The following is a 22,740-nucleotide window of genomic DNA, read 5'->3' as shown; positions in this document are numbered from 1 at the left end:
ACTATAGGCAGAACAACAGGAACAAGCAAGCTAGCAGCTAAAAAACAAGGAACTGTGGGGTCTCAACATATGAGCATGCAGAAGGCTGCAGTGTCCCTATCCACTCAGTAACAGTAAATCTAAATCACGGTGGGCGGAGATGTGGCAGTCCTCAGTGTACTGTACAATATGTGTACTGATGCCTGGTTGATTCTTTGTTGTAGCTGACTATTCCTGTGATGCTGGTGGAGTAGAGGAAAGCTTCTTAGCTGCTTTACCTGATGCAGGAATGATGTCCAATGTTGATGAAGGCTCTGATGCCGGTACCATTGGTACCGGTGACATCGATTTGTTGCCGGAGACCATGGCCGGTCCAAATAACTTTTCCTGCTGAACTTGTCAAGCCTTAAGAGAGCATTTTTGCAGCATAGAAACAGCGAATGCAAGTGTCTACTTGATGCTCCGGGCCTAGACACTGAATGACCCAGTTGTGCGGGTCAGTGATGGAGATGGGCTGCTGGCAACGAGTGCACTTTTTAAAAGCAGGAGAACTGGATCATGACGCTTCTAAATTATACTTACAACGTTGGAGTGCTCGATGACTATGCTATGTGCGCAATGTGGTGTCGGAGGAGGGTGTGCCTCGCTCTTTTCAGAATCTGCAGGCGACGGGTCTCTTGGAGGCTCGGGTCTGGCTTTTCTACTGCCAGGTGTCTCATTATATCCGCTCGTTGGATGCTGCTACTTTGAATGAAGACATGGCGGATATGGTGTGTGAGACTCTGACTCTGTCCCGCCTGACTCGGATTAGTTTATCCTTTCATCAAGTCAGTTTGGGCTGCTTCGTGGCCCCTTGGGACCCAGAAGTGGTGGCAGCTGTGTGAAATCAGGATCTCCCCCCATCTGAGCGTATTACGGGCTCCGGAATTCGTCTTCTTATGAAACATTTTCCTTGGATGACTCGTTCCATGGTCCTGCAGGAGCAACACTTTAAGTTTCTACTACGGCTGCATGTCTCTCCATTCCGGGCCTATGTTTCTGGATATGCCTCTTATACTCGGTGTCCTCGGTGCCAGTCTGCCCCTGCAGGCCTACTTCATATGTTTTGGTCTTGTGACCACATTCAAACATTCTGGTCCTTTGTAGCTCTGTATCTGCAGTCTGCTTTGCGTAAGAAGATTCCCTTGAGAGCGATGTTCTGCTTTTTTCTCAGGGGGTCCATTTGGGACTGTCTAGAGGGGGCAACTTGTTATTACAAAAGGCCTCTTTGTTGGCCCGGAAGTGTATTCTTTTGTTGTGGCGCCAAGTTGAAGTGCCAACCCTTACTATGTGGAGGAATGAACTGTTTACTCTTTTGAAATTTGAATATCTGGATGTTCGGAGGGGAGGTCCTGAGCCTTGGAGGAAATTCAGGAGAATCTGGGCTCTATTTGGGAGGGATTGTCCCCTAGAGCTCGCAGTTCTTTATTGAACTTTTGACACTGGAGTGCTGGGGTTGGGGGGTGGGGGAGTTCAGATGGGGGTTAGGTTTCCGTGAAGGAATGACACATAAGACCCGATTGTTTCAGCATTTTCTCTTGTCAGTGGTTGTTGGTTTGTGATGATCTGTATTTCAAAAACTTAATAAAAATGATTATACAAAAAAAAAAAAAAAAGCAGGAGAAGGCCCCAACATACGAGGGAAAATCTCTGTGGCTAAGCCAAAAAACTCAATGATTGCGGCCTCAGAAAAAAAAAAAAAACTGTCAGAAAATACCAAGTAAAGAGGGTCCGAAGGCCTGACTGAGGAAAATAAAGAAAAAGAATGTTTATAATCTAATCTAATCCTTAGGTTTGTATACTGCATCATCTCCATATATATACTAGCATTTTAGCCCGTCACATTAACGGGTGCTAGAATATATGTCTGTCTGTCTTTATTTCTGTCTCTCTCTCTGTCCCGCTGTCTTTCTTTCTGTCTGTCTCTCTCCCTGGCCCCCTTTGTCTGTCTGTCTTTCTGTGTCTCTCCCTGTCCCTGTGTCTTTCTTCTTTTCTTTCTGTCTCCCTTCCTCCCACTGGTGCTAGAATATATGTCCGTCTTTCTTTCTGTCTCTCTCTCTCTCCCCAGACCCCTTTGTCTGTCTGTCTTTCTGTCTCTCTCCCTGCCCCTGTCCCTGTGTCTTTCTTCCTATCTCCTTCCCTACTTCCCTGTGCAGCAGCCGCAGCCGCAGCATTCCCTCTCCCTCCATTTCCCTGTGCATCATCATTTTTTTCCCTCAGTTTAGCTTCTCCTGCCCCTCCTACACTCAGTACTGTCACCCGCTGCTGGTGGCTCCGTGCTCGGCCGCCGCAGCCTGCAGTCTCCGGCAGCCACCACGGCCTACAGCTGCTGCGGCCTGCAGCCGCCAATAGCCGCTACGGCTGACATCCGCCTTTGGGGGGAAGAGAAAGAGAGAGAGATTCGCGCGCATGCGCACTCCTACCTGCAGTGCCCTACAGCTCACAGAAAACGGGAGCACGCAGGTGGGAGTGCGCATGCGCAGCTTAGGGTTTTATTATATTAGATATATATATATATATTTGTTAATAAATATATATATACTGTATATATATATATATAAACCAAAGGAAGACAAAAAACATTGGGAAGGCAACATGATTTGGAGAGTTCAAAACACAACTTCTTCACTCCACGGAGAACGAAAAACTGAGGAACTGCGAGCCAATATCAGGCGGGAAGGCACTTGCATGTGCGTGGTGCAGGCAGTATTGAAGCTTCTTAAGATGTTTAAAGTGACAGTATACTTTTAACACTGTCTGTACCAGGCTCCATGGATGACCTCACCCACATGTGAGAATATGCTGCCTGCTTGTCCAAGGATGACGACTGTTTCAAGTTTAGAATAACAAGAGATTAATGGTTAAGAAATATAACTCTGCATAAAGAATTTAACAATTATACTACCTTTCAAAGTCTCCATTACACAGTGCTCGGACTGGGATCTTAAATGCTTGCCACACTGGGTTTAGAGTATTTTTTATAACTTCAGTCTTATGACAAATTGTAAAGCTAGAAAAAGAAAAATAATGGAAAGTTTTTCTTGTATCACTTCTTGTGCTATTAAATTAGTGAAAGACTTGCAATCTCGCAGCCAGTGAGGCTCAAGTATAACCTATAGGATTTCTTGTAGGATAAAGGACAGTTTTTACCATGGATACAAATGAGCTCCATAGCAAATTTTTGAAAGAAGGTTAGTGTAAAAGAATGACTAAGGTGTAGTTTTTTGTTTTGCAAAAACTGGTCCACATATTCAATTCTGCATAAATGATCAACTTTGCATATTGTAACACAACAGTGCATTAATGCAAAATTTTAGTAAACCTTTGCATGTAGCAGATTGCATGCAAAAGTTTAGTATATGCAAAGGGAAAATACATGAATGTCAACTTAAAAACAACATGCTAAAACATCAATACTTTGGCAGTTTGGTACTTTGAAATCTTTGTTCTTTTATTTTTGGAAACAATCTTTTCATAAAATAATTTTGCATAGGGACCGATACTGTTGCCAGTATCCCCTGCAATTATTGGTTGGCACCCCTACTGTTGGGCCTGCGGCTGCCACCTCCCTCCCCAACCTCCTGCCATCAAAACAACAATTACCGCAACACTTCTACAAGACCTTCCTTCTTCCACAGGCCCACACTCCAGCACTGCCACATCCTTCCCCTTACAATTCCTGTCAAAAGGGACAGAGTATGCAGCACTGGAGTGAGGGCCCAACACCACTGGCAAGACTTATACAATGCCTTTGTCTTGTCTTGATGGCTTGTATGGATACTGGACGTTAGAATAGAGTGGTATATCATAAATACTGACACACTCATCTGCTGGCCAGTAGAACATCTAGGGATATTGTACTTTGGAATGGTACCTTATATATTATTACTTTCTTTGTCACCCTATTTGAAGGCTCTGCCACATTTTGGACTACTGGCTGAAATAAAAAGAGATTAGGTTCTTACCTTGCGAATATCTTTTCTAGTAGAAAGGTGTGTCATTCTTTTAGTAAATAGGTGTGTCATTCTAGACTGTAGGGTATTCTCCCCGTGCTTGCGAGTCATGCAGAAGGAATCTACTCCAGGTTTTCAACTCCTCCTCCTCCTTCTCTAGAGGGCTCTGCTGCTCCCTTCAGTTTGTACCAAAGCAGGCAATAGCCCTATATGGAAATACATAAGAAGGAGGGGTAAGGGAAGACTCCCCAAAATACTATTCTGTCTGCTCTGAAAGAAACATAGCACACATGTTAAACATTGTAATTGTACAATCCAAACATTGGAATAACCAAAAACCTTTATGGAGCTTAAACATTTCCTAATGTGTTATAGCAGCTTCCACACTCTTACACTTAGGTAAACCACTGTTTCGGAACTCTGGAAGAGATTTTCTCTCAGCAGACAGGCCCTCCAATGTCTCCTCAGCTCTACAAAATTGAGGAGAGGATAAGCCTGATGCTCCCGCCCTCCCTTCAGGTGCTACACAGCACAAGGGCACTCTTCCATCATCCATCCAGCACAAATTTGCTATGAATTAGGGATAAAAGAGCCAAAGGACTCCATCCATGCAAGTTTTGAGGCAAAACAAGATTTGAAGGCTCTGGAGAACTTTGAAAAAAAAATAAAATTGGGAAATCCAAGATGGCCATGACCCTTGTGAAGACGCAACAGATGGGACCACGATAACAGCATTTTGGTGCCAAAACTAGCCGACTTCTTAGACTTGAAAAGAGCATCAAAACCACATGAATAGCCATTGTGTTCTAAGGCTGCACACTCAAGAGCCATGCCGTAAGAGCAAAGCATCCTTAGTCCTCCATGCAGACTGGACCCTGTGGAAGCAGGTCTGGACGGGTGCTCAGACGAAGGCCACAACCCTTGCGAAGACACAGCAGATGAGACCACTATGGCAGCATTTTGGTGCCAAAAAAGGTCTTAACAAAAAACAAGAAAATAGGATTTTAGAGGTGGGGAACCTTAAATGAAGGGGCAGAAACCCTTAAGAATCTCCCCCCCCCAGATTTTTCTCATAGGCTGTAACAGCCTTACTCACTGTGACCTGTGATGTGGACGTGCTGCAGCCTGCCACAGTTCTAAAAGTAGCTGGATCTGTGAGAAGAATCACTGCTTCATGGAACTGTCCTCCTAACGCGAAAATCTTTGGGCTGCCATTCTGACTGATCCGCAACCCCTGTGGACCCATGCACGCGAAAGGGGGGAGGTGAAATGTAGCCGGCACCCTGAAGCCATTGAGTCTCCTGAAGATGCTTAACAGCCTGCGCTCAAGCCCCAATGACCCAGCAGGCGAGCAAAACTTCTAGGGGTCTGAACCCTGAGCTCCACAAAGTTTCTTCAGGTTGGCTAACAGGTACCACAGAGGAATTAGCCTGTCAGCTCCAGACCTCAGGTCTGCTTCTCCTCTATGCAGGCAGAGCTTTCCCCTCAACCTGGGGAGCTTTTTAGCACCGAAAGCTGCCAAAATCCACCAAATAAACCAATCCAAAAATAAAGAAATATACAGAGCAGATCAGAAAGACTCCCTCCGGCTCGTGTGAAAAAGGAAAAACTGAAGGAGGCAGCAGAGCTCTTTGGAGGAGGAGGAGTTGAAAACCTGGAATGGATTCCTTATGCATGGCTCGCGAGAATACCATACAGTTCAGAATGATACTATTGCACTAGAACAGCTACTACAAAATCACATGACTCCGACTCAATGTTCAAATATTATATCTGATGCTGCTCAACATACTAGTATCTAAGTGATGGAATAAAGTAGGAAATTTAAACTGATGAGAAACCTAACCGGAGCTTTCCTAACAGGGAAAATTAAAGCCGAAAAGAGGTGAAAATTTAAAAGTAATGAAAAAAATGAAGGAGAATTTATCATAATTGTGGGGCCGGAAATAATGCAACATGTGACCCTTAGTCCCTGCTCATTGTTAACAAGACAACACTTGCTTATGCTCAGCAAAGTATTCTTGAAAGTTTTAGAATTCTCTGGCCCTGGGCTCTGCTGGATGATGCCAATTACCTGTGGTGATTGCATCCTGAAAATTCTGAAACAACCATACAAACATACATACATAAAACATCAAACAGACATAGTAATATTAAAAGCACAATGGTTTTGTAAACAGAACTAATTTATTTTTTTTGTATTTTATATTGTTAGTTGTATGTTTGTTTTAACAACCACCTTGCCCAAGACTTATAAATCATGCAACTTAAATTAAATTAAAGTGTACAGTACCTGCCGTCTTCATTGCTTCGATAAAAAACCATAAAGGGATCAGACTTCCCAAAAAAGTCTTTCTTATCCAATTTATTGGCACAAAATTGCATTAAAACAGCATCCTGAAAAGAAGAATTATGTATCATTAAACAAGGAACACAACAACAATCTAACTTTCCATGTAAATTCTACTTTTTATTTTGTTTTCCTTTGGTCTATGTAAAGAAATGACTACTAAGTAGACTCAATAATGACATAATAAGCAGAATCACATAAAATATTTTAAATCAGTAATTTTGGATAGCTATTAACACTGCAGTCAATATTCAGTTAGCAGCAGTCAGTGTTTTTTATGCACTGACTATTGCCAGCTAAATGAGATCTCGGAGAGAACGAGAGCCAGAGCCAGAGGGCCTTGAGCATGTGCAAATACTCAAGGCCCAGTCCGGAAAGAGGCAGGATCTTCGGGCACCAGCACTTCCTGTGGGTTGGTGCTGCGTGCCGGTGCCACATTGGGGGTAAGCCTTCAGTTTGGGCGGGTGGGGGATGACGGTTCATGAGGGAGGGGGGACGATGCCTGTTCGCGAGGGGGGGGGGGAGGGGTACGGCAGCATTTGCAGGCAGGGGGGATGCCGGTTTGCAGGCGGGGGGGGGGGGGACTCGCAAATTGAGTCAATACTCGGTTTGCAAGTAATGATTTGCGAAAATGTTTTGATCATCTTGCAAAACACTCGCAAACCACAGTACTCGTAAACCGAAGTTTGACTGTACTGTATAATGATATCACCAAAGAGTATGCCTGCATCCCTCTGCTTCTCTGTGAAGAATCTTAGGGTTCCTTTTACTAAGGTGCACTAGCGTTTTTAGCGCACGCTGCCGATTAGCGCGCGCTAACCCCTGCGCTACGCTAAAAACTAACGCCAGCTCAATAGTGACGTTAGCGTCTAGCGTGCGCGCTAAAACTGCTAGCGCAGCTTAGTAAAAGGAGCCCTAAGTCCATATTAATGATGGCTATTAGAGATACCTGTATTTACTAGCTGGAAGGCATATGGTTTGATTTAGGTTTATTTGTTTTACAAACTATTTTTCAATATATGTCCTGTGAAATATTTCACAAGCATACTCCCTAATAATTGACGCAAGCTTAGTGATCAATTAATTGGATTATTGTAATGCTCTTTGTATAATTTGCCAGGGCTAGTTTGGTATAGATTTTCAACTGGTTGAAAACACTGAAGCTAGAATGGTCTTGGGGAAAGGAAGGCACAAGAATACTGATCTGTCGCATTGTGTTTTGGACTGGCCTTTTGAATAATAAGGGGCTTGATTCTATTGTAATCTATTTGCAATACTGGCTGATGGTTGGACCTTACTTAACCACTATATTCTGGTCAAGAGGCCCAGATAGCGACATCAACAGTTCAAAGGATGTGGCATCTGTTCCAAGAGAGCTTTCTCAGTTGCTATTCCAAAGATTTGGAATAATGTACCATGTAACAGACCTGTTATTTGAAATTTTGTATATTACCCAATTCTCAGCAAGGGCAGTAACAAGAGAAGGGCTGATTGAAATCCAAGACCCTTTACATATGTCTAAACCTGGAGTTGGTCAGGCTGATTGATATTGTTAAATCAAAAAAGGATGTCCATGGACAAGGGTGGCCTATATTTGTGTTATTAATTAGTGGTTTTATTATTATTTTCTAACTTACGTATTAAAGGGGTAATTCTATAAAGCAGGCACTAACATTTATGTGCCAGGTACGTGGATGTATGGTAGTATTCCAAACAATTATACAGCATGCCCATCCATCAAAGGTAAACCATTCTACGGAGTGAAATTTACTACTCCAATGAATGAGATTTAAATCTAAAGGGTGAAATTTGGGATATAAATCTAGAAAGATTTAAGTACTATGCTACTTTTCAAAAAATTAATCAATATAAAATTATATCTTCCTTTCTTTGGTGTCTTTAAAGGTCATAGAGAAGGCACTATGAGGGCAGTTTTCAAAGGAATTTGCCCAGATAGCACAGTTACTTACCGTAACAGGTGTTATCCAAGGACAAAAAATAAAAGAACAAGAGGGCATATGGAAAAGTTGAAAGGGGACAGTTTCAAAATGAATGCTAGAAAGTAGAGAATGACATGGTGGCGGTTTACCCACGGCCACCGCATTTTAGCCATGGGTCACCCGCCGAAACGGGGAACGAAAACTAGCAGTTGCTGCGGCGACGGGGACAAGGCCATTCACCGCCCGTGTGGCGGTGAATGGTCTTGTCCCCGCAGTGAGGCATGAAGGATCGCGCGGTCCCCGCAGCACACACCCGCCTGCCCAATCGATCCTAGTGTTTGCCAGCTCTCTCCCTTCTCCTCATCTTAGTTTGTAGGTTTTCTTTTTCGGCGACCCGCACGCTATCAGAGAGCCGCGCACCCGCTGCTGCTCAGTTTTGATCTTCTGCTCTGACGCAACCGGAAACAGGAAGTTGCAGCAGAGCAGAAGATTGAACACTGAGCAGCCGCGCGTGCGCAGCTCTTTGGGAAAGCGTGCAGGTCGCCGAAAAAGAAAACCTACAAACTAAGGTGAGGAGAAGGGAGAGAGCTGGCTAAACACTAGGATCGATTGGGCAGGCGGGTGGTGGCTGCGGGGACCGTGCGATCGCTCGTGTTCCCGGCTCAAACTGGAAGGAGGGAGTGAAAGGGAAAAGGATTCTGGGCCAAGAAGATGAAGACGGAAAGAAAAACCCACAGCAGGAAAGAAAGGGAAGGACAGGCAGGTGAGCCAGATGCTAGAAGCAAGGGGAGGGAGGGGAAGAAAGAGGGAAAAAAGCTAGATGGGGTTGAAAAGAAGAGACACACTGGTATGGAAGAGGAAGATAGGGGAAATCTGGACCCAGGAAGGTAACAGAAAGAGGGAAAATTATGTGCATGGGGCATAGGGACAGTGACATAAAGAGGACATGCCATGGGGATGGTATATGGACACAGGGGGGGGGGGCAATGACAGATACATAGGGGAGATATTAGAAATGGAGAAAATAGGAGCACAGAAGCGAGATAGTTTGTGGGGATGGGACAGGGACCGAGCTTGCAGGCTCCAGTGGCTTGCACAAATTACATTGTAACGTGCCATGAAAATAAGAGGGAGGAAGGTAGATAGATAGGCCACGCGAGAGGAGCTGAAGGGTAGTAGAAAGGAACAGATGGTAAAGGAGGGAGGGAAGGGTGGTGGTGGAAAGGAATAGGACAGACATTGAAGGAGGGTGGAGAGGAACAGACCCCGAAGGGAAATGTGGAAGACAGAGTGGGAAGAAGACAGATGCCAGACTATGGGGGAGCGGAGGGAAGAAGATGGGTGCTAGACCAATTGGAGGGGGGGGGGTGAAGGGAGAGGCACAGTAACAGCAAGTGGAAGACGCAGAGAGAAGACACACAGTGGTTGGAAGGAATTGAATGAGAAGATGTGGAAAGCAGAAACCAGACAACAAAGGTAGAAAAAAAAATTATATTTATTTATTTATTTTTTGCTTTAGGATAAAATAGTATATTAGTTGTGTTGATAAAAATTTATAAACAAAGCCCTGCCAGCTGAATATCTCTTTCTCTGGTTCAGCAGCAGGAACTTTGATTTATAAGAAAGGAATCAGCTAAATATTACAGTACTAAGGCTTATATGGATGCAGCGGGGACGGTGACAGGGCGGTGAATGGGATGGCAGTGGCGGTGACGGGGCGGTGAAAGGGATGGCGGTGACGGTGACGGGGCAGTGAAAGGGAACGGTGGTGACGGGCGGTGCAGAGGATGGTGGGCCGGTGACGGGGACAGATTTTTCCCCCGTGGCATTCTCTACTAGAAAGTTCTTCTTTACCCATGTGGTGGACACCTGGAATGCGCTTCCAGAGGACGTAATAGGGCAGAGTACGATACTGGGGTTTAAGAAAGGATTGGACAATTTCCTGCTGGAAAAGGGGATAAAGGGGTATAGATAGATGATTACTGCACAGGTCTTGAACCTTTTGGGCCGCCGCGTGAGCGGACTGCTGGGCACGATGGACCTCAGGTCTGACCCAGCGGAGGCATTACTTATGTTCTTATGACAGCAGGCAACAAACCAGTTCCTCTTTCTGCCTCCGAAACACAGTACTGACAATTGGTCAATAAAATACTGGGGCCAATACTCATGTAGCATGATCAGTGAATTAAATTAAACATATAATTCATATATCCAATGCATGTATTCATATAGCGAGAAGTGCTGAATAAATGTTTAGTGAGGTGACCATACACACATTATCTATTTAATTTAGACCGTATCCAAAGTTTCACTCCTTAACTAAGAGGGTCAGGTTAGGTCAGGTAGGCCCATACTCCCCAATTCCCCAGTCTGCCAACCCCCTCGAATAGAACCAGGATGAATGATGGGGATAAAAGCAACCCCCACTTGCTCCTGCCCCAATAGCTGCTTTCTTTATATTGAAATTGTTGATCCCTACTGCCAGTGCCCTTATTTGGCAATCTGTCCCTTAGTGGTAGTACCATGAGACTATCACTAACCCTCTCTTCTATTAAACTGTGTTAGCAGTTTTTAGTGCGGTGACCCACGCTGAATGGCCCGGACGCTCATAGAGTTCCTATGAGCGTCGGGAGCAGCGCAGGCCATTCAGCATGGCTCACTGCGCTAAAAACTGCTAGCACAGTTTAATAGAAGAGGCCTTAAGAATCAGCGGTGGCTCTTTAAGAAAACCAGCTCCTGTGACATCACTCCCCAGAGCTGTTGGGGTTAGTTGGGGTAGAAGGGGGAGGATGGAGAAAAAGGGGGAAAAGAGAAGACAGGGGGCAAGCTGACCTGACCTGTTCCACAGTTTCAAGTGTGAGGCTTTGAGGAGAGGGATGTTTAAAAACATTTTAACCCCAGATTGGGGCAGAAAAATAATAATAATAATTTATTTCTTATATACCGCTATTCCAGAAGTTCGAAGCGGTTCACAACAAAAAATACATACAGTCAATATCTAAAATACAGAATAAACAGTCAATATCTAAATACAAAATAAAAATAGTCGATAAAAGGATACATCAGATAAGATCAATAAAGTTAAGACAAGGATCGGGATGTGAGTATAGGCCTCCTTCAGGTCCAGGGAGCAAAGCCAGTTCCCCTCGTCCAGCAGGGGGTACAATGTGGAAAGAGAGAGCAAACAGAACTTCTCCTTGAGGCCGGTGAGAGGCCGGGACATAGGGTAGAGAGAAAAAGCCGCGGCCACTGAAGAACCGGGAGTCCCCGATCACAGATTGATGGAGGAAAAAACCAAAAAAAAAATTTTTTTTTTTTTTTTTTTTTTTTAAAAGACAAGAAAACAACAAACACAGGGCACAGCAACTTCCGACTAGGAAAAAACAAAAGAAACGAAGCCGCAGTGCAAGAAAGGCACTTAGGATCGCAGAGAAGAGAAAGGGCTTTCTGGCTCTGCGGAAAACTAAGAACTGAAGACCACGTTGAGAAGACGCGCCCTCTAGCTGAGCGGGAAGGCACGCGCGATGCAGTACTAGCAAACTTGAGATCTTCAATCAAGTTTTCTTGAAAAGCTGTCCACATTGGGACTCTGTGGATGATGTCACCCACATGTCGAGAATATGCTGCCTGCTGGTCCTGGGATAACATAGAAACATAGAAATATAGAAAAAGACGGCAGATAAGGGCCGCGGCCCATCTAGTCTGCCCACCCCAATGACCCTCCCCTATTTATCTCTGTGCAGAGATCCCACGTGACGATCTCATTTCTTCTTAAAATCAGGCACGCTGCTTGCCTCGATCACCTGAAGTGGAAGTCTATTCCAGCGATCAACAAGCGTGTCTTTTAGTGATTTTCTAAAATCAAAGTAAGAAGTGGCCTCAAGTATTAATTTTCCAAGCCATGTATTCAGTTTGGCGGCCTGGAACAATAAAATTCTGTCAAAGAGATATCACACTCACTGGGCCACCAAGGAAAAGTCATGCCCCCCACCATCACCACCACCAAAGAACAGGGTCTAGAAAACTTACAAACCTGGATGAAGACTTATCATTTTCACAGACTGCCTGCCACACAAAATGGGTATTAAAAAAAAAAATAAAAAAAATCCTCACATGTTGCCAGTCAGAAATAAATGAAGTTCCTGGCTGCGACAATGCATGAAAAATGTATTTAAAAGTTTAGGTAATGTTGGTAGAAATGGGTGGCAACCTACAAATATTTTCACATGTTAGTACACAGAAGAAGGGATTGGACAATTTTCTGAAGAAAAAGGGGATAGAAGGGTATAGATAGAGGGCTAGTATACAAGTCCTGGATCTGATGGGCCGCCGCGTGAGTGGACTGCTGGGCATGATGGACCTCAAGTCTGACCCAGCAGAGGCACGGCTTATGTTCTTAACTATTTGTAACATAAACATGTAAAAAAAAAAAAATTTTTAAGAAAATTATTTAACACTGTTTGAAATGAATTGTAATCTACTTACTCTGCAATTGCTCAGTTCCTCTGCTGTTAATATAATTGTTCCACATTTCTTTCCTGGAATTCCTCTGCAATAAATCCAAAAGAAAGCCTTCAAATCAAATGTTACAAAACTATCACTATCATTCAGACACATAAAAATAAGCTTACACTATCTAGTCCAATGTTCTTCAACCTTTTGACACCTATGGACCAGCGGAAATAAAATAATTATTTTGTGGACCGGCAGTTGAAGAACACTAGGCTAAGTCGTGCCCATCTCCACCCAATCTCATCCCCAGACCCCCGCCCCCATAAGTAACACCATTTTTTCCATTCATAATCGTATTAACAACACATAATGGTTAACCACAAAATTAAAATACACAAAGCACACTGTATGCTTTTCAACATTCATTCTTACCAGAAAACAGCTAACCCCATGCAAATGCAGGACCAAAAACTAAGGGCTCCTTTTACGAAGGCGCGTTAGGGCCTTAACACGCGGAATAGCGCGCGCTAAATTGCCGCACGCGCTAGCCACTACCGCCTCCTTTTGAGCAGGTGGTAGATTTTTGGCACCTTCGTAAAAGGAGCCCTAAAAGTACTAATATTTACAAACAGACCCTAAGATGCAAGACTCTGCAAGAGGACAACCCCAGAGGAAAAGAAACAAATGCATTTCTTCCTGAACAGACAGCAGGTGTAAATCAATCACTAAATAAAAAAATAAAAGCATTAGGGTTTGTTTGTAAATATTAGTACTTTTAATTTTTGGTCCTGCATTTGCATGGGGTTATCTGTTTTCTGGTTGGAATGAATGTTGAAAAGCATACAGTGTGCTTTGTGTATTTTAATTTTGTGGTTAACCATTATGTATTGTTAATACGATTATATTGTGTGTGTGTGTATATATGAAAAATGAATGGAAAAAATGGCGTTACAATTAGTGCTATTATGGGGGCGGAAAATGGGATCTGGGGCGGAAAATGGGTGGAGATAGGCACGACTTAGCCCAGTGTTCTTCAACTGCGGGTCCGCAGACCAATGCCGGTCCACAAAACAATTATTTTATTTTCACCAGTCCATAGGTGTCAAAAGGTTGAAGAACACTGGTATAGAGAGTATAGCCAATTGTTTCATTCTAGAAGTCCCTAAAGATAGCATGCAAAACCTTGGAGGTCGAGAATTGGACGAAGACCTCCTGTCTTCTTTGGAATTAGGAAATACCCAGAGTAGAACCCCTGATTTTTCTGAAAAGTGGAGTTACTTCTATGGCATTTAGTTGACGTAGAGCTTCGATTTCCTAAAGAAGAAGAAGTAGGGACGTCTGTTGAGATGTGAAAGAAGACTCTCATGGAGAGCAGTTTGGGGGAATGGTTACAAAATAGAGATCATAACCCTCCTTGATGACTTTGAGGACCCAGGAGATCGTAGTGATGAGAGTTCAGCACATACAACTGAAGTCAACCTCCGATGGCCTGGGGAAGAGGCTGAGGAGAAATTTTGGCCATGCTCTCTAGAAGCATGTCAAAAAGAGCTGGCTTTTGAGGAGTTGAAGCCTGGGGCGTCTGAGGTCTCTTGCTTCTGTCTCTTCTGTGGTGGAGGCTTAGAAGAAGAGACTGTTGTAGGATACCACCTCTTATAGGAATAAGAAGTAGATTTCTGAGGAGGCTTAGATGGTTGAGCTTAGTTTTTGATCTTGTTAAAGAATTCCAATTCTGCTCATGCTGAGTAAGTTTTTGAATAGCAGCCTATATTCTGTTACTGAAGAGTTTGTCACCGAGACAAGGGATGTTGGCTAAACGATCTAGAAGATTAATATACATTGTCAGAGACTCGCAGCCAAGCAAGACGACTTGTAGCAGATAGCAGATGTTCTGAATGATGTTTCAAATGCATCAAATGCCATTCTTGCCATATATGTTCATGTTTGAAGTAGACTGTGAATAGTCTGTTGAAAATCGGTTAAGTGGTCAAATGAAATATGTTGCTCAAAATCAGCCAACTTCTTGAAGAGATGTTTAAGGTAAAAAGACATGTAAAAGTTGTAATTTAGAACTTGGTTGGCCAACATAGAGTTCTGGTAAAGACAGCGACCAAATTTATTCCTTAGTATGCCCCTCATGCCCTGGAGATGCAGTGGCATAAACCCTGCAACTGGAAGACTTTTTATGGGTCAATTCCACAAGAAATAATTAATGTGGCAGTTGCGGTTTGTCAAAGCCAGGACAAGATATTATTCTGTAGAGGAAGTCAATCTTTCTTGGAGTTATACTGACAGAAAGAGGAGTCTCCCAATTTTTAAAGAGTGCTTCTTTGAGAGGATTGTGTAAAGGCAACTTAAGAAGCTCTTTTGGGAGTTCATTAAAATCCAGGAGTTCCACTCTGGGCTCAGTGTCAGCCTCCAATTTGAAAAGTAGAGCTTCCCCTAGCTGTCTAATATACATTTTTACATCTTATCTTTGCTTTCAGTTGGCTGCAAAACCTCCTAGTGTGAATCCTAGATGTATGTCATGGGCCATGACTATTGATCCAGTTATGGCCTGAATCAAAGTATAGATCAGGAACAATGAGGAGTCAAAGTAGGCCTTAAATTTCCTTCTGTAATATTTTCACATAGTTTGATGGCCAATAAAAAGGGAGGCAAGCTCATGTTAGATTTCAAACTTTGCTCAGGAACATTAGTACCAAGGGTTCTACTAATCCAAAAATTTTGATCCCCTGACAGGTTTTATTGGGCTGCAGCACCTGGACAAAGTAGCTGTTTTGTGTTATGCAGAGCATGGCACTCTGTAGGTGACTTCCATTCAGCTGCTTGTAAGTCTTGAGACAACAGAGATACAACTGAAAACTTTTGCATAATTTAATTTGAGATCCTAGTGAATGTCCACACAAAATTTTGTTAAATATGGAGGTCAAGCATGAAATTTGGAAGAGCTCAAGCGTCCTTTCATATTAAATGGACCCCCCTGGTCCATTTAATATGAAAGGACCCTTTTTCTTATCAGTTTTTGGAAACTAATAAGCAACATTTAAGCTAATATCTTAATTTTTCATACTTTCCTGGGGTTATGTGCATGTAAATTTGTTTTTTCATAACTTATTTCTTGGGATTGAGAATGAGTTAAAATACAAAAAAAAAAAAAAGTTAGATCTTCAGTTTATGAGCTGAATCTGAGCTGAAAGTTAAGGATGCAGCAAGACAATGACTAAATATTGAAATAAATCAAATACAGAACAGTTCAACAAGAGACTGAGCAGCATTTGAGAAAAGACACACAAATTAAACAGAGACGTAGAGCATGTTCTAAAATATATCCAGGAATAGATGTGTACATATTAGTTAACTGTGGCCCATTCATCCATTTCACAAACAGTAACTTTGACAATACTGATGAGCACAACATATCAAATTAACCCCCTTTTTTACAAAGCTCGATTGCACAGGCCACTGCAGTAACTGCCTTGAAACCCATAGGGATTTAAAAGACTTCGGGGCTTTTGCCGCATGGCTTTGTAAAAGGGTGGGTAAATGTATGTACCATTATTTCAGAAATGGGGAATACATGTCAAATTTTTTAGTCTGCCCTAGTCCCATCTAAAACCAAACTAAACTCCCTTGCCACTGGATTTTAGAGACGATTGTGAAATTAAAATTTAATAATAATCATAATAATCATAATTTATTCTTATATACCGCCATACTAATAAAAATTCTAGGCGGTTCACAACAAACTGGGCAAGACGTATAAGCAACTTATGCATATACATGATGGTTTATGCATGATGGATTCTAAAATAAGCATCTTTGTTTAGGATCAACCAGGTCAAAAATCCAATCTAAGTTATTGATGATGTGGCAAGATTTGATGCAAGCTATTCGTGCAATGAAATCTTCAAATATTACAGAGATGAAACAGTTCTGTATGTAAGAAACAAATTATCTTTTTTTGTCTGGATTACTTATTCAATGGGAAGTATCTCTCCCCTCTTTATCATGGTGTAAATTAGGAACTAATCATGTTTAAATTTAATCTGTGCTAATACCAAGGTTTAATTTGTAGATAAAATAGTTAAGTGGAACTGTGGAGCTGGGCAAAAGGGTAGGCGGGCCAATGTGGGCCAAAGGGAGCAGCAACAAGAAAGGGAGGATTGAATTCGGGAGTAAAGTGACAGCTCTCTACTCTGCTCCAGGTTCACTCCGTCACCTCCTACTCCATGTAGGCTTCCTGAAATGGAGGTACTAGAACAAATACCTTTGCTGCTCTGAAGTCTGAGAAGAAGTGGTGGAACTGCTTTGCAGGCTGTTCCCCCAGAAATTAAGCCCAGGCTAATTTAGATCATCCTAAGGGGCTCACAAGCTTTCTTTTTTAGTGAATGCACTGTATCTCACTATCAGGTTCTCAATTTTAAAACATCATACTTACACTACAGATTTTTCCAACCTGCTTCCCTGTGATCCAACTATCTCTCCCAGAGTACAAAACACTTGTCCTAGAAAATCCTGAATAAAACAACAACAATAATATAAGAAATCAACAGATCTGTCTATAGTCACATTAAGGCATTAACATTTGTTGAGCAAGGAATGAGTGTTAAATGCAACATGACTTGCAATACAAATTAAAAATTGAGCAACCTGCAGAAATAAAATATGCCACATGTAAAACATCTCATGACCTATGTTTCTCTAAGCTAAGCACCTGAGCAATCACTCGTACATTCTAGGAGTGTTGCTCACAGATTTTGCATGGTCGCTCGATTGCAAATCTGGAAAATTGTTGGTTTTTAGAACTTGTCACTCACATAAGAAAACATTTGCACGCACCCAGCCAATTCAGAGGGAGCATTGCTCATAATTATGCAATAACATTAGCATGATTTGTGTTAACCCTTTTAACATGCTTTTAGGTCAGAAAATTAAATACACCTCCAGAGATGTAGCTAACTTTCACTCAGGATCATCATTTCTCTAACACATGAGCCAATGGTCTCATGAATATTTTCAAAGATACCAGATGGATATTTGAAAAACACAGAAATTGACAGAAAAGAAAAACTCTTGGTAGTCCAAAGAACCCAGTATCTTCCTCTCCTCGTTCCATCTACATGAAATCTCTGGTAGGCTCTTTGCCCAATCAGTGTAATAAACTCCCCGATATTTGCATTATAGTGTGTCATTTTAAATTTTAATCATTTATATATTATTAGGAGGGGGTTAGATTATTTATAACACACAATATATATCCACTCAGAAACTTCTTTACACCGTTTTAAAGGAGCATTATAAACCTATTCTTTATTTAAAACTTGTACCTTCTCTCTTTTGTCAATTCTAAGCGGTCCACAATTTCACAAAAATGCATTAAAATGATAAAAGAACACCATCAATTATAAAGAAAGATTTCAAACATTCATGCCAATCTGATTCCCTCTGTCCATTCAATCACTCCTTTTAAAGTGCTGTAGCACTACAATTACTGCTTTCCTCCTACTTAATGTCTGGGGCTTTGACTTTGAGGTGATCTCTAATGGCAACTAATGTCTTCACTGTATTGTGTTATATAACTGTCCCCCTCTTTTGTGTGTCTCAACAAAGCATATTGTAAGTTCTGTTAATGGAATTATTCCATAAAGATATGTTGTTATTGGTATTCTTCCACAAAGATGCTACTGATAGTGTTTATGCATAAATCTTGACTTGTAATTGAGACCTTCTCGTATGTTATCAATAGCTTCTTTCATTTTTATTTTTTGTTCCTGTAAACTGCAAAGATATTTTATGATTGGTGGTATAAAAAACAAAGCGGATGTTTTCATAAAGGCAGATTAAAAATAATCATAACCACCACCCCAGTGTTTTGCAAAAGGTAAGCTTCATCGAGCATCAGACAACTGCAGAGCCTGAGAGAAAAAGATTGGCGTCTTTCCTGAGACCATGGGAAACACAGCCTCTCACTGCCCGGATAACAAAAATGTGTCTGCACTTGTTTTTGAAGGTGCAAGCTCAACAGACTTCTCTTAGAAGTTGATGCTCAAAGGTTCAAAAGTAGAGTGAAACTCTACTTTGAAACTAGTGTAGAAAACTTGCAGCAGCATGCTCAAAAGTAATGAGCATGTAAATTAATGCCACATTAAAATTGCAGCAGTAATGCAGGGTGGATAAAAATTGATGATTTTTTTAAAAATTGAATTTAAATTGGATTGTTTTAAATCAAATGCTTTTTTGAGGAAAAATTATCTAAAGAGAATTTTCTATTCAAGATATATTATAGAAGTGGCATAGTAAGGGTGAGCAGCACCTGGGAGGTAGAACCCCCTCCCTTGCCCTCTTCCACCCCCCCTGCTGCCACATACATGTCCTTGTCCCATAGCTTTTTTTACTTCTCCACCATGAGCAGCATGTCCATGCCAGTATCGTCTCGCCCTTTGACGTCACTTCCTAGGCACGGGAACCGGAAGCAACATCAGATGCCGACGCAGGCAATAACCTCACGTTAGGTAAGTAAAAAAGGTACTGGGGAAGATGAGGGGCACGCATGTGGGAAGGAGAGGAACAGGGGGGCAGAGAGGAAGAGGGGTGCTGCACCCTTAGAAGACCCCCCCCCGAACCACCCTTACTATGCCACTGCATTATAGTACAAAAGTTATTCATCATGAAATAAGAATTAGTTTTTAATTATGTAGCAAAAGGCTGTATATTCATGCAATGTTTACATTTTTTTAAAATAAATGAATCAATTAGTCCATTCATAATGTCACAGGCATTTTTTCTGTCTAGAAGATACTTATATAGATGCTTGTTTTTACATTTCTCAAACTATGAATTTGTGTCTACAGAGCAAAAATATTATAAAATATAGAGAGCTGAGAAAAAGACTTTAGCTCCATTGTTCCTTTGCAAATCAATGTATACAGAATCAACCCCTTATTTCTCAAGTGCTAAGTTTATATATCTGCACAAGAATCTAAGTGTGAGGAGGGAAGGGTAAGCAGTAAAAATGAATATTCCACAAGTCTTGGGATCTTTGAGTATACAGCCTGATATTTATCATATTATTATCTCCCTGGAGGAGAAAATCTTAATGACAGCAGGCCATAAAACAGAACCAGGAACCAGTCTGGGAATATTTTAATGAAATTCCTTCTCCTATGGGTAAGGCAGGCATTCGTGCAAAATGCAAACACTGCAACAAAGAAATGAAAGAACCGATAGCCCAAATGAAACAACATCATGAGTAGTGCTTTGACGAGGATGACAAAAGGAACATGTTTTAACAGGTTGGTAAATGTTTGATTTCATCATATTTCTTAAAAATTGCCTTGAGGAATTGTCATATTTGAGCAAAAATATATTTGTTATTATTACTTCATGTTATCATCATTTTGATACAGTTGTAAAAAAGTAAGAGTTGAAAAAAAATATTCTTTTTTTTTGGCAGTACTGAGTGGAATTGAATACGATGAGTAATACTAAATAAGCAGAAATGGTATAAGAAATGGTATAGAATAACAGCACTGACTTTTTTGTTTAGGGGAATCTATTATCAAACTAAAGGATTCTGGAAATTATCCATCTTCAAGATAGTTCTACAGTTTCAGAGTTATCTGTTCAGGATAGTTTTTCAGTCACATAATATACATCACATATCCACATCCAGAAATCACCATAGATAAACCAGCAGATTAGAAAAAGAGGCAATTAATTAAAAAAATTGCCCAGTTTGTATATGTGACAAACTCTTTTTTCCATCTGACTGAAAACCCACATTTCATTAATATGGTTTAGTCACTGAGACCAGGATACAGTCCAACCAGCAGAGCAGATGTTGCAGGGAAACTGATGGATAAAGTGTATGAAAGAGAAATGGAGCAATGTACAACAGGTATAGAAGGTAAAATTGTTATCCTAAGTCTTAATGGGTGAAGTAATGTCCACAATGATCCTATTGTATAACAGAAGGGAATGTCTTTCTTACAGAAACAATTGATACCTCAGGAAATGCACATACAGAATAATTACAGGAAATATCAGCAGAGGCTATAATAACATATGAGCAAAAATTCAAATGTCTAAAATGCAGTTTAGTCACAGACAATGCTGCAAATGTATCCAAGATGAGAAGAAATTTAGAAGAGCATGAAGAGAGTACCAAGCTAATAACATATGGTTGCAGTGCTCATTTGCTGCACCTCCTAGCCAAAGACTTCAGTGTCCCAGAAATAAAGGCTATTGCAGTTGAAATTGCTAAATACTTCTGTAACAATCATTTTGCAGCTGCAGCAGCTCTGAAAAGAATGGGTGGAACCAAGCTAACGCTCCCACAAGATGTTAGATGAACTCTGTAGTGAACATTTTTAAGCAGTATATCACAAACTGGCCTATTCTGATGACAGTTTGTGAACAAAATCGAGAGAAAAGAGATGGCACTGTTATGGTGAAAATCAAGAGAAAATAGATGGCACTTTTAAGTTCAAACTTCTCAACTTTGGGCTTAAGAGAAATGTTGAACTTAAGAGAAATGTTGAACTTATGCTGAAAATTCTGCAACACATTTCTGAAGCTTTAAACAAAATACAGAAAAATAGCTGTTCTATTGCTAATGCTGCAGATTGGATTCTTAAAAAAACGATGGGCTGCTATGGGAAGGGCCTTAGACAACCTGGGCCAATCAGAGCCTCAGGCCCCTCCCCATTGCATCCCAGGATGCGCCGGGGAGGGGAAGGTCCATTTTGAAGAGGCGGGTCAGCTGGCAGCAGGGAGTAGGCATCCCTCCGGTCAGTCAACTAATTCAAGGTAAGAGAGAGAGGGGTCGGAGTCAGGGGGGTGTTGTGTGGCAGTGAGAGAGAATGGATATCTCTCCCACTGCTGGGGGGTGTCGCTTGGTGGTGGGAGAGTGTGGGCATCTCTCCCGCCGCTGTGGGGGGGATGTTGTTTGTGGTGGAACAGATTAGCCATATCTCCCGCTGCTGTGGGGGCTTCACTGCTGCAGAGTGGGTGTTATTTGTGGCGGGACAGAATCTGCATCTCTCCCAATGCTGGGGGGGGGGGGTCGCTGCTGCAGGGGGAGTGGTGTTTGTGGCAGGAGAGAATTGGCATCTCTCCCGCTGCTCTGGGAGTGGGGGGGGCGGTTGGTTGACTTTCTAGCAATCTCCGACACTGCCATGCCAGGTTTTTAAACAGTGCTGTCACTGTACTGGCACCCTTGGACCAGTCGCTGATTTTTGTCTCCAAAAGCCCATGCCACTCTTAGAAAATGGCTCGGCAATTGTTAAGAATCCACTGGAGTGCTCATTTCAATGTTGAAGAGCCCATTTACATGTCAGTGTTGGAGGCTGCTAGACAGAGAGATAAGCTGTTTTGATAATCCGTCGCTAAAATGCGTGCAAGCTAAAGCGTCAGAAAACAGTTTTAACGACAGCATTAAGGTTTTGAGAATCTGGACCCGAGTAAGCACTTAAAAGCAGTACTGCACAATGGATGGTAGTTGTGGTCAAAAATTAATGGCTGTAAGCAGTAAGAGATTATTGCCTTCAGGAAACCATAAAGGTGAAACATGTTGGCCCAATATCCTTGAAACAGATCACTAAACTAAGTACTTCTTCACTATTTATTAAATCTAATAATAAAAATAAAGTTAGTAGTTAAATTTAGAAGGTCTAATAAAGAGTTGACACAAAGCCAGGGACTATGAAAATCTATTGAGTCCGTGGTGGTGCCGCTGAGGACCGGTTGCGAGTATGTATTGAGAAACCTAACGGATACAGCAAAACTCTTATAAGCTGGTTCCTAAGTTTTGAGAATTAAATTACAAGCATTAAAAAAAACAAATGGGACAAGCACTGTCTCCAGCTAATTTTCTTGTAAATATTGTCAAAATCCTGTACCAGGGTCAAACCTTAAGTGCTGAGGAAGAGGTGTTAGCTATAACATGTGTATCCAGGAATCATTCATCTGTAATGCCCAGTATAATAAACTTCAGAGCCAAGGGGGAACCATTCAAGAAATCTATGTT

General features: G+C 41.8%; 1 protein-coding gene across 9 annotated transcripts in view; it reads right to left on the bottom strand.

Moving 5' to 3' along the window:
- Nucleotides 1-22,740, bottom strand: part of CPNE8 (copine 8) — a 108,889-nt gene that overhangs the window by 53,092 nt on the left and 33,057 nt on the right. For all 9 annotated transcript variants that reach the window (XR_004540649.1, XR_004540647.1, XR_004540648.1 and 6 more), the window contains 4 exons: nt 17,152-17,228; nt 12,747-12,810; nt 6,265-6,368; nt 2,924-3,028 (listed from right to left, as the gene is read on the bottom strand). Coding sequence is in view for 6 of the 9 variants with exons in the window: in XM_033958655.1 (XP_033814546.1) it covers nt 2,924-3,028; nt 6,265-6,368; nt 12,747-12,810; nt 17,152-17,228 (350 nt within the window). In the remaining 3 variants the exon portion in view is untranslated. The remainder of the gene's footprint in view (nt 1-2,923; nt 3,029-6,264; nt 6,369-12,746; nt 12,811-17,151; nt 17,229-22,740) is intronic.

The sequence above is a fragment of the Geotrypetes seraphini genome, chromosome 9, assembly GCF_902459505.1.
Source record: "Geotrypetes seraphini chromosome 9, aGeoSer1.1, whole genome shotgun sequence".
In the NCBI taxonomy this organism is placed as follows: Eukaryota; Metazoa; Chordata; class Amphibia; order Gymnophiona; family Dermophiidae; genus Geotrypetes; species Geotrypetes seraphini.
This window is presented reverse-complemented; position numbering and strand designations above follow the sequence as displayed.